Source organism: Condylura cristata, unplaced genomic scaffold (genome assembly GCF_000260355.1).
Source record: "Condylura cristata isolate star-nosed mole 26May11 unplaced genomic scaffold, ConCri1.0 scaffold00017, whole genome shotgun sequence".
Classification (NCBI taxonomy): domain Eukaryota; kingdom Metazoa; phylum Chordata; class Mammalia; order Eulipotyphla; family Talpidae; genus Condylura; species Condylura cristata.
The window spans coordinates 27112815-27125175 of NW_004567118.1; the positions used below are offsets into that span (position 1 = coordinate 27112815).

The window sequence follows — 12361 nt, forward strand, 5'->3', positions numbered from 1 at the left end:
TTTATTTATTTTTAACTAAAGAATTTTTCTTTATTATATCTATGTTATATCTTTCTTCATTTAGTATGTTTTTTTTCATCTCAGTTGTAATCCCTGGGGACTTCCCACCAGCACTTCACCCATGTGCCATCACCATAATCCCAAGTGCTCCTTCTGCCCAGTTTTCAGCCTGTTCCCCTCTCTTCCCCCATAGAATGTCTCTGGTTTATATTGTGAGTTGATGTTCACTTTTACTATATTACAATAACTTTTTTTTCCCTGACCCCTTACACTTTTGATAGGAGAGAAACCATCAGCATTTTATTTTTCTTTCTGGCTTATTTCACTAAGCATGATCCCTTCCAGCCCCATCCATGTTGCTGCAAATGGCTTAGTTTCTTTTTTGATTGCCGAGTAATATTCCATTGTGTATGTGTACCACATCTTCTTCATCCAGTCATCTACTTTTGGACATTTGGGTTGATTTCACATCCTCCCTATCATAAATACAGCTGTGATATGATAAGATTGCAGGTGTCTTTCTGGATTAGTGTTTTTGTGTCTTTTGGGTAGATACTTAGGAGTGAGATTGCTGGGTCATATGGAAGCTCCATTTTCAGCAACTTGAGAAACCAAACAGCTTTGCAATGTGGTTGCACCAGTTTGCATTCCCACTAGCAATGCAGGAAGAGAAAGCACATCCTCACCAACATTTGTTGTTATTGGTTATTTTAATATGTGCCATTCTCACTGGTGTGAGATGGTATCTCATTGCGGTTTTGATTTGCATTTTTCTTATTACAAGTGATGTTGAACATTATTTCATGGGAAATGCCAGTTTAAATGAAAATACCACAGTTTGGAAAATGGTAAGTGTTTCTGCCTCGTCACCACTGTACTTCCTCAGGCCAAGAACGCCCTGGCCCACGCCCTGCAGTCCTCGCGCCACGACTGTGACCTGCTCAGGGAACAGTATGAGGAGGAGCAGGAAGCCAAGGCCGAGCTGCAGAGGGCCATGTCCAAGGCCAACAGCGAGGTCGCCCAGTGGAGGACCAAGTACGAGACGGACGCCATCCAGCGCACGGAGGAGCTGGAGGAGGCCAAGTACGGGCTTTGGGTTTGTAGCAGGACAAGTGACCCTGGACACAAGTACAGGGACAGAGAATTCTTCCCACCTGAGGGAATTGCTTTTCAGGCCTTTGGGTTTTCTGGTGCATTCAGAGAGGTTTCTCTGTCCTTCCCCGGGGAAAACCTGTCCATTCCACCCGGTCCCTGGTGACCTGCTCTGCCACTAAGCATTTTGGAGTTCTTCCAACAATACTTAGGTCCTCTGCATTCACCAAACACTAGGTCTTAGTCCTGTCATATTCTGATCTGTGTAGACCATTCATTTCTCTTCCAATTGGACAGTTACTTCTAAAGTCCACCTTTGCCAACGGAAAAAAACAGAAAGAAACAAAACTCTAATTCTTTAGGAAAAAACTGGCCCAGAGGCTCCAGGATGCAGAGGAAAACACAGAAGCCATGAGTTCCAAGTGTGCATCCTTGGAGAAAACCAAGCAGAGACTCCAGGGAGAGGTGGATGACTTGGTGCTGGACTTGGAGCGGGCCAACACAGCCTGTGCCACCCTGGACAAGAAGCAGAGGAACTTCGATAAGGTCTTTCCCCAGACGTCTGATGGATCAGGGTGGATATAACTGCTTGCACACATCCTGGGGGTGTGGGTGGGCTCTCAAGTCCCAGTAGGAGGTTTGAGAATTCTTGATGTCTTTATATTTGTGACTATCCTAGTTAAAGCTAATTCAGATGACTTTGAGGTCAAATATCCTTAAGCACAATACAGATCACCTGTAGAGAGATGGTTTGGAGCGCATGATCAAAATAGGGACACACCCTGTTTTTTTTGGTCCCTAAGGATGGGCAGGTCAACCTTGGCGATGATGACAGTCCTGTTTACATGGACCCTTCCAAGTCCCTGGCCCTTTCTGCTTGTCACCTGTTGCTTTGTCATTTCCTAGGTCCTTGCAGAGTGGAAGCAAAAGCTGGATGAGAGTCAAGCTGAGTTGGAGGCTGCTCAGAAGGAGTGTAGATCCCTCAGTACTGAGATCTTCAAGATGCGGAATGCCTATGAGGAGGTGGTGGATCAGCTAGAGACGCTCAAACGGGAGAATAAAAATCTACAAGGTAAGGCCCTCCCTGGTGGCGCAGCGGGTTAAAGCACAGCATTGAGAATCTAAAGCCACTTCTGCATGAGTTCAATCCCTGCCTTCCCCGGAGGTGACCACATGGCGTGGCAGACCTCTCCTGACCCGCCCACTGCTCCCCTCAGAAGTGTACTTCCTCGATCTGCCTGTTCTGTTCCCCACTCTGTCTCTGGTGAAGCCTCTCACCACCCCTGAGCCTCTGGCCTGTACCCCAGTTCTGTATGCACAAATAAATAAATCTTAAAAAAAAAATCTACAAGGTAAGCTCGTCCCCACCCCAGGTGCCCAGTCTCCACTCCCTTCCTCCTTTGGCCACCTCTAAATGCCTCCGCCCACAAAATCATCACATTTACTTGGTTTACCCCAAGGTCCAAACACTCCTAATGTCTTATTCTTGAGGACAGATGGCACGATGGGCTACCGGACTGTTAGAGAACAAGACCCTCAAGACTCCTGTCTCTGCGGGCTGTGTGTCCTTGGGCACACCACTCACTCCCTCGGGGTCTCAGGCTGATGACTGACAAAATAAGACCAGACCCAGTGTCCTCTAAGTTCCAAATTCCTATGTGATTGATCTTTGCATTTTCTCCACAATTTCCTTCTCCGTGATCTTTTTCACTTGTGAAGTTTTGGGTTTATGCAATGTTCTGTCGCTCCTTACTCTGCATGATTCAGGTGCGGCAGCACACCTGTGTCTTGCCAACACATCCCTGAAAGACTTCACTGTATCCTCTCCTGTGTAAATGTCATGAATGAATCTTCAGTCCCTAAACAGCCTGGCAAATGCCCATGCTATCAACTGGCGCTGGATGACACAGCCTAAATCGAGTTTGTCCTTTGCAGAAGAGATTTCTGACTTAACTGAGCAGATTGCAGAGTCTGGCAAGAATCTTCAGGAAGTGGAAAAGACCAAGAAACAGGTGGAACAAGAAAAGTCAGACCTCCAGGCTGCCCTAGAAGAGGTGGAGGCAAGTGTTGGGGGTGACATGGACCGATAGGAGCATGGGAAGTGGGATGAGATACCCTGGACTTGGGGCCCTGCCAGTTGGGAAGCTCTGCGGCCCCACGGGAAAGAACGTCAGAGACCTAAGGGGCAGAGCTGTGCTTTCTACCATCGCCTGCATGTTACTTAGGTCATCATATTTGCATCATAATCTCACATCATAAAGATGTGCTTTCACCTTTCACATCTTCATGTCCTCAGTGTTTTTGTTTTGGGAATTAAAAAAAAAAAAAAAAAACACTAGCCAAACATCCTAAGACTGGACTAGGAACCTCTGAATGTTAACAGTCACCCATGGTTGTTGGTGTTCTATAGAGACAAAATCGTGCAGTGTCCAGCTGTGGCCAGGGCGGGCTATTGAGGTGTTTCTAGGGAAACTTGCAAAATGCAGGGTAATGGGAGAGCAGTTGTTCTGTCACTGTAGAGAATGGACTGGGGCCCTCCGTGGTAGCGCAATGGGATACCACGTAGCACGTCAAGCCAGCCACAGCCGCTTCAGTGCAAGTTGGATCCCCCACCTCAGAGGTGACCCACATGGCGAACAGACCTCTCCTGTCCCACCCACTACTCCCCTCAGCAGTGCGCTTCATTTATCTGCCTGTTCTGCTCCCCACTCTGTTTCTGGAGAACCTTCTCACCACCCCTGCACCTCTGGCCTGTACCCCAGTTCTGTATGCATAACTAATCTTTAAAAAAAAAACCCTTTAAAAAAAGAGAGAATGGACTGGCTCTTGATTTATGGTCACCTTTAAGATAGACAATAAAATTTTTAACAGTTCAAAAAAGATGCTCTTTCCTCTCCAAGACATAAGATTGTTTACTAAAAACACAAAGTTTTCCTTCTATAACATTACTGGTAAGATCAATGTGAGCAAATTACTTGACTTCTTTGAGTATTCTGCTCATCTGTAAAATGGGTACAATAATATTCATTTTTATCATAAAGGGTATGAAAATAGCCATCCAAGATGACAGCTGCCCATGGCACTCCCAGTTACTCTTATTTTTCTTAGGGTTCCTTGGAACATGAAGAGAGCAAGATTTTGCGTGTCCAGCTAGAGTTAAGCCAGGTGAAATCTGAGCTGGACCGCAGGATCACTGAGAAGGACGAAGAAATCGAGCAGTTAAAAAGAAACAGCCAGCGGGCAGCAGAGGCAACACAGAGCATGCTAGAAGCTGAAATCCGGAGCCGCAATGACGCCCTGAGGTTGAAGAAGAAGATGGAGGGAGATCTCAACGAGATGGAGATTCAGCTGGGCCATTCCAACCGCCAAGTGGTAGAGACCCAGAAACACCTGCGCATGGTCCAGGGCCAGCTCAAGGTGAGGCATGGCCTCTGAGGACCTGACTGGGCCCTCAGCCTTGCCTGGGCCCTGGCTTCATGTCTGGTTTCCTTTGAAGGACTCCCAGCTGCACCTGGACGACACCCTGAGGAACAATGAGGACCTCAAGGAGCAGCTGGCCATCATGGAGCGCAGGAATGGCCTGCTGCTGGAGGAACTGGAGGAGATGAAGGTGGCCCTGGAGCAGACAGAGAGGACCCGCCGGCTGTCAGAGCAGGAGCTGCTGGATGCCAGCGACCGTGTGCAGCTGTTGCACACCCAGGTGTGTCCATCCCCCCTCCACTCAGGGTCCACCCACTCCAGGGACAGAGAATGCCACTGTTGTGCAATCATCACAACAGTGATGATAAGAGAATTTGGGAGGCTTCAGTGTATTTGACAGGCCTTCAATGCTGAGTCAGGGGACAGGCCAGCAGGCAGCCAGGCAGCAGCTAAGCCCACTAGCTTCCGAGTGACACGGTAGCTTGAACGCCAGAGCAGAGGAACCCCTTTAACTGCCCTTGTCATCTTCTCAGCCCAGGTGTCAGAGTTACATATGCACACCCATGCCCTCATGCTCCTGGGGGCCAGGAATCACAGGCACACATGCCCCATACCCACACCCTCAGCCCTGGGCACTCACAGCCTAGGAGGAATACAAGACAGCAGGTGGCTAGAGTGGTGGCTAGCAGCAGGTGAGAAAGAGCCAGAGCTGCTCCATTTCCCCCACCCATACAGTGGAAGGCTGCACCTGCCATCCCCCCAGACTGCCCATCAAGATCAAGTTCTCCTAAACTGAGCTCTTGCAACAATTTTGACTCAAGATGGACCGATTTCCCAGCTTTCCTTGCTCTGGAGAGAAAAGATCACATGTTGTAGGATCAGAACAAAGCAAAGATGGATTATTACACAATGGGGCTAGAGCAAGCAATATTTAAACTACAGACTTACAAAATTAGAATTCTCTTTGAAAATATTTTTATGAAAAGTGTTTTTTTAAATTCCTTACTATAGATAAATTGAAAATACCAACAACATGATAGGAGAAAAATAGTAACCATTTTGTGAACATTATAAGAACATTTAAGTCATGTCCAAGTACATAAATATCATATTTTTATGAAAATATGATTATTCTACAACTTATTTTCACTGAACAACAAACATATTTATCTTTATTCTTCTACAACATAACTTTTAATGATAAAAATGTGATCCAGTATATCTGTGTATTTTAACACTTTTATAGAATCACCCTCTTGGGTAATATTTTAGATTGGCTCCCATAAGAAATTTTACTATTAGAAAGATTACTATGATGCACTTCTTTACAACTAAGATTTTTCTATATGTTACTATTTCCTTAATATTTTTAGTGGCAAATGAATGCCTAGCAGTAAAGTGTCATAATCAACAAAGTGAATACATTTTTATTATATGGTAAACTGATCTTTGACAGTTACTCCAGTTTTTATTCCCAATGGAAATATGTGTAAACTTTTTTCTATAAACTCTCAAAGATCCCAGCTATTATTTCATCTTCATCAATTTTATTGTCAAAAACTCTTAATTTTAAATTCTTATTTAATTACTAATGAATGGAAACATCATGTCATATTCGTTGACTATCTGTATTCCTTCTGCTGTGTTTTACCTATTTGTACTTTTTTCCCTTTTTTTTTGGATTTATATGTTAAGAAAAGGGATTTACATATTAAGGAAAAAATATTTTTTCAGTCATACACAATGCAAATATCTTCCCATTTGTCATCATCCTTACAATTCAATTTATGGTTATTAGAATTATTTTCCTTTTGTGTTAGACCTATCAATCATGTTCTTGTTCCAACACCTTTCATTGAATAAAATATTCTTCCTCAAATATTTGAAATCCTATTCTTATCACTTGCTTATTTGTTACATGCAGTTACTGAGTCTGTTTCAGGACTTTAGTCAAGAACAAAGAGCATATAACACATCATCCATATGAAAAATAAGAAAGAGAACATGATTTACCTATCTCCTTACTCCTCCCTTCCAATTGTTTGACAAATCAAAATACTAAGCTACTCCCCTGGTATCTAATTTTCCTTGTAGAATACAAGTCTGATAAATGCCAAGAAAAAACTGGAAGTCGACATAGCCCAATGCCAGGCAGAGGTGGAGAGCTCTATCCAGGAGTCCAAAAATGCAGAGGAAAAGGCTAAGAAGGCCATTACAGACGTGAGCTCTGTTCTTTATTTTCAGTGATGGTGTCTTGGGAAAAGGGGCTTCTCAGCTAGAGCATGGCATGCCGAGAGGCGGGATGAGACGAGGCACGGCAGGGCAATGTGGGAAGTGTGCCAAGAGTAATCAGTGGTGCCTGAGGGACAGAGGCAGGAAGAGCATGCACAGTGCCAACTTTAACAGCTTCTCTGAGTGGGCTGGGTGAATGACCCACTGACATGCCCTGTGAACTTGACCAGGCGGCCATGATGGCTGAGGAGCTGAAGAAGGAGCAGGACACCAGCGCCCACCTGGAGCGTATGAAGAAGAACCTGGAGCAGACAGTGAAGGACCTGCAGCACCGTCTGGATGAAGCTGAGCAGCTGGCCCTTAAGGGCGGGAAGAAGCAGATCCAGAAACTGGAGAACCGGGTACAGTGACTGGAAAGGACTCTCATTCTCAAAGTGACATCAGGTTCAAGTGTCACAGGCAGAACTACACTGTGAAAAATTAGGTGATGGGAAAGTGGGCACTAATGAAGGAGATTGCAAATTGAGTTTGCAGACTATAGCTGGTCTTTGACTGACATATAGTTGGGCCTTGACCAACATAGGTTTGAACTTCTATTCTGATTCTTCTGGTTCTATTTTGATTCTTCATTCACAAATGCAAACAATGGTGAATGTTAGTTGGCTGAATCCAAGGATAGGGGTTGACACTATTCATGGACTTTGAACTCTTTGGGTGGAGGTGGGGGTGTCAAAACCCTTAGCCCTGCCTACTTCAAGGGTGAGCTACACTAGCACAACTCCCAGTGAGCCAAATTTCCTACCTACTTCTCTTTCATTGATTGGTCCCGACACCCCAACATCCACACACATCACTTTATGATGCTTATATCTCAGTAAGTAGAACAATGACATTATTCAATGTTCACATGGTGTTCTTATCTACAGTCATAACTATATAAATGAAGCAATGTTCTTCATGATCACAAAATGTTCTTCATGATTATAACATTGTGGTATAATCTACCTTTTAGGCCAAACTCAACACTGATAAACAAAAATCCATCCTACGTAGAATCTGCAGTCTCCCTTCATCTCCTACTCCCAGGTCTCCTTCTCTTTGCAAAAATCCTAATCTTTGAACACAATCTGCAGTTTTTATGTTTCTTACTTTATCCTGAAGAGTAGGTAATCAGTTGACCAGTGTTTCTTCCAGAAAAGTCTGATGCTCACATAGGAAAGTCTTCTTATTCTTTATCTGGGGTATATTTAATAGCTGTACTTAATAGGTTTCTTTGCTGATGGTCCCCTCTGTTATCAGTACCCCCTTTTTCTTCTCTTTACAACTGGAATGGTTTCTTTCATTTGCTTTTAAAATGGGCTGCATTACCAGTTAATATCTTGGAGAAGAGTTAAGCAAGGAGGTTGTCTCAGGAGAGAGGAAATGAAGGGTGAGCATAGAAAAAGAGAAGAAACAACTTCTCCCAGCAGGAAAGCATCCAAATGGGCTCATTCATTTTGCCAACATCCAGAGATATTGTCACCAGCACCTTGGCTCTGTAAATGTGAAAGGAATTCTTGGCTAAAAGAAATACAAGGGCATAAACACATAAAGGACAGAAGTGAATACCCAAGAAGTTAGAGATACCCCCATTTTTAATGCTTATTTTCAATTATTCCCAGTCCTATTCCATTAAAATAAGTTTAGGATTGTCTTTTCCATCAATCCCTCCCTCCAGGGAGAGACTGGATCTCCTGCCTCCCTCTGGAATCCTTTGATACCTGAGGGAGCCATGAGTCATCATTCTCTGTCTCCCCACATAGTTCCCCGATTCCTAGTTGCTCAGTCATCTTAGTTCCATAAACTTTATAGACCTAGAGAGAATCCCCAGGGAAACGTATGTTGTAGAACCTGATGAGAGCAGCTTCCTAGGACCGGGGAATGGGAGCCAATGCCCAGGGTTAGCCTGAACAGGGGTCCTCTGGTACATTTCAGTGGGTCTGAAGTCCAGAGCCATCTCTGTGTCTGGCCTCTGGGAGTCCCAGCAACTGGCTGCCACCACCACTTCTTGGCTCCTCTGCACTGTGGAGCTGGGGTCACAGTTGGTGACCAACCACCTCGTTGACTGTCCACTTCCTCAAGATTTCAGAAGCAGTAGAAGCAGTGATGAAATTAACATCCCCTGTGTTAATGACAAATTAACTCTATCATTTAAAAAAGCCCATGCACATTGTCTGATCTGATGGCCACATTTGAAGTCCATTAGGCCAGAAATCTAATCCATCCTAAATACAGAGACACTCATCCCCAGTGATGGCAGGTGACTTGCTTTGGCTCATCACCCAGGGCCTGAAGACATACACAAGGATTCCTAACCCTCATGCTCTCCTGCTGCCTTCCTTGAGCAGAAGTTGGGCTTACCCCAAACAGTGGTGCAGGTTCACAAAGCAGAGTCCTTACCAAGCAGCACAGGCCCAGGCAAAGGGGTATCTTTGGCAAAGCCTGTCTCCGTTGCCACTGTGTGTGCCTGGCTGTCCTCTGCCCCAAAGGCACTCTTATTCTAATTTGTACAAAGCCATCTCATGGACCAATGGTGGTCTGGTGAGTAAAATAGAATTCTGAGGCCTAAGAGGAGACACCTTTGGAGAATATGACTAGGAGCTCTTGAGTTTACTTTGAAATGACTGGTATATGAGTACATGAAAGCAGCCTAGGAGATCTGACTTGAATTCTGTGTTCTTGGTGCCATGCCCAGGTACGGGAATTGGAAAATGAGCTGGACGCTGAGCAGAAGAGGGGAGCAGAGGCTCTGAAGGGGGCCCACAAATATGAACGCAAGGTCAAGGAAATGACTTACCAGGTAGAGGTCTCAAAACACTCAGCAGATGCTCTGAGGATCAGACCCCATCAGAAATAGCAACGGATTTGGGGAACTAACACAGATGCTGTTTTTAGGCTGAGGAGGACCGCAAGAATATCCTCAGGCTCCAGGACCTGGTAGACAAGTTGCAGGCCAAAGTGAAGGCTTACAAGAGGCAGGCCGAGGAGGCTGTAAGTATGGAGCCTCCTGGGAACACCTGGAGGGTCCCCTAACCCTTCTGCCAGAGTCCATTCCTGTTTCCAGAGCCTGAGCCTGAGTTTGCAGGTGCTAAACTCAGTAATGCCCATCCCCTGCCCTCCTCTCCCCACATGGCCTGGCACCCTCCAACCCTCCCCTCTGCCTCAGCCACCTTTCTTTGCTCTACCCCTACCCTGCTGGGTCCCTCCACCCACTCAGAGCATCTTAGTCCACCCCTGGCCTCTCTTCACCTACTGCCTCACCACCTGGGCTCACCCACTGGCCCTCCATTGGACACCACCTCCTAGTCCACACCATCCCCCAGACCCCAGCTGCCTATTCCCCAGTTCCTGACCTTCCTCAGCTGTCCCTAACTTCACTGCTCCTTTCCACCGTGGTTGCTCTTGATCCATGAAGGACAAAATGGAGTGGGCTGACCCAGTCTTTCCCTAAGTACCTCTGGGGATCCCCAGGCCTGAAGGGTGTTAGCAGCAGAATCTGAGTAGGGGACACTTTCTTGTTTAGAAAGGAAATAGTTGGGGAATCTCTGGGTTAAATAAAGGTGAACTTATCTCTTCAAGGATTAGTCATATAGGAAATACGTAAGTGGAAGAAGTATTCTAAAAGGTAGAGCTCCCCCTTTTTATTATAAGCAGAGCACCCCCAGGAGTAATGTTCTGAGGAACAAATTTTGGAGGACCCAGTCTTAGATGAAGTGCAAAGCGTAAGGCTTTTCTCCTCCTTTTTTCTCCCTGAACAGGAGGCTGGCAGCTCAGTCATGGCCGCAGGGAAACTGACCTGTTCTGGTTAAATTTGGGGGGCTGGGGGTTTGTGCCCACAGCATTAGTACACTTGCAGCAGAGCTGGGCTGGAAGCCCTTCATCAGAGGACCATAAGTCATCTCCAAAGAGGTCCTTACAGTGACCTGGCTATAGGCAGAGGATTCTGGGCCCAGGCACTGAGCTTGCCCACTGGTATTTGACATGTCCATGTGCCTTGGGAGAAAGCAAGACTTGGGTCGCCCCCAAAGACTCCCAGTGGGAGAGAGTGTGGAGGAGGGTACAAGCAGGAGCCCTAAGTGACCTGGCCAGAACCAGGGAGTATCCTCACCGTCAGAGAGCCTTACTAGTGCTTTCCAAGCTCTTCTGGAATTCAGGAAGCCTAGGCCTCAGAGCCAGGGTGAGCATTTCCTGAACCTCGCATCCCGCCCCCTTCCACTCAGGAGGAACAGGCCAGCACACAGCTGTCCAGGTGCCGGAGGGTCCAGCACGAGTTGGAGGAGGCTGAGGAGAGGGCAGATATCGCTGAATCCCAGGTCAACAAGCTGCGGGCCAAGAGCCGGGATGTAGGGGGCCAGGTAAGAGCACACCGGGCCCAGGGCTGCACCCAGGCTGAGCTCAGAGGGAGGCGCTAGGGCCTCTGCCTGCTGCTGCTGGTGCACCTGGTGCCAGTGTTCTAGCAGGCGCCCGGAGGAGGCAGTGAGGCCACAGGGAGACGTCCGGCCCATGACCTCCTGTTGCGACAGGCACTGCCCCAGAAGACCTGCTCCAGGTCCATCTCCAGGGCTCAACCACTTATTTTTTCTTTCTTTCTTTTTTAAAAAATAATAGTTTATTTTTACATCATTTTGTGCCTTTTTCCATCTCAGTTGTAATCCCCTCAGGCTTCCCATCACCAAATCACCCACGTGCCATCACCATAGTCCAGTGCCTTTCCTTCCCCCCACTGTTTTTGATCCCATTCCCCATTCCACCCCCATAAAATGTCTCTGGTATATAGCTGTTCATTATTATTATTATGTTCTCCCCTGGTCCATTATATTCCTGCTGTGAGTGAAACCACCTGGTATTTTTCTTTTTCTTTCTGACTTATTTCACTAAGCACGATCCTTTCCAGGTCCACCATGTTGCTGCAAAAGGCAAGAGTTTATCCTTTTTGATCGCTGAGTAATATTCCACCATGTATATGTACTACATCTTCATGATCCAGTCATATACTTTTGGCCATTTGGGCTGTTCCCATGTCTTTCCTATTGTAAATAATGCAGCAATAAACATGGGGGTGCAGGTGTCTTTTTGAATCAGTGTTTTTGTGTCTTTTGGGTGGATACCTAGAAGTTGTATGGAAGCTCCAAGTTTAGCAGTTTGAGGAACCTCCAAACAGTTTTCCATAATTCAACCAGTTATTTTTTAGTAACACACAGGGGAGAGAATGCCATGCCATAATGTTTTTGTGAGCTTCAGCTTTTCCAGCAGCTCCACTTGGTGACGATGCTGTGCCTGACTCATTTCCCATGTCCCCTCCATTTTGTTTCCACAGAAGATGGAAGAATGAGGCCTCCTGGCACTGGCTGCCATGGGACAGCTCCAGCGAGTGGAGGGGAGGAGTAACGTCTCATTGGACATCTGTCTTACACCCCACCCTGGCCCATGAGAAATAAATTCTCCTAATGTATTGGATCCCTGAATGTGCTGTGTCTATTCCTACAGTCTGGCGGAAAGAACCCAATGAAAATGAAGTTCTCATCTCCTCAATTTTACAGACCAGGAAACGGTCTCTCATTGGAAAACGGTCTCCAAC

The 12361-nt window shown here is 46.2% G+C and overlaps 1 protein-coding gene across 1 annotated transcript in view; it reads left to right on the forward strand.

The window, feature by feature from the left end:
* Window positions 1–12157, forward strand: part of MYH13 (myosin, heavy chain 13, skeletal muscle) — a 48555-nt gene extending 36398 nt beyond the window's left edge. The window contains exons 28-39 of the mRNA XM_004685084.2: window positions 887–1083; window positions 1455–1638; window positions 1999–2164; window positions 3028–3152; window positions 4201–4509; window positions 4589–4792; window positions 6607–6732; window positions 6975–7145; window positions 9479–9583; window positions 9679–9774; window positions 11004–11138; window positions 12101–12157. Of these exons, the coding sequence (XP_004685141.1) occupies window positions 887–1083; window positions 1455–1638; window positions 1999–2164; window positions 3028–3152; window positions 4201–4509; window positions 4589–4792; window positions 6607–6732; window positions 6975–7145; window positions 9479–9583; window positions 9679–9774; window positions 11004–11138; window positions 12101–12115 (1833 nt within the window). The 3' untranslated portion in view covers window positions 12116–12157. The remainder of the gene's footprint in view (window positions 1–886; window positions 1084–1454; window positions 1639–1998; window positions 2165–3027; window positions 3153–4200; window positions 4510–4588; window positions 4793–6606; window positions 6733–6974; window positions 7146–9478; window positions 9584–9678; window positions 9775–11003; window positions 11139–12100) is intronic.
* The last annotated feature ends 204 nt before the right edge of the window (window positions 12158–12361 follow it).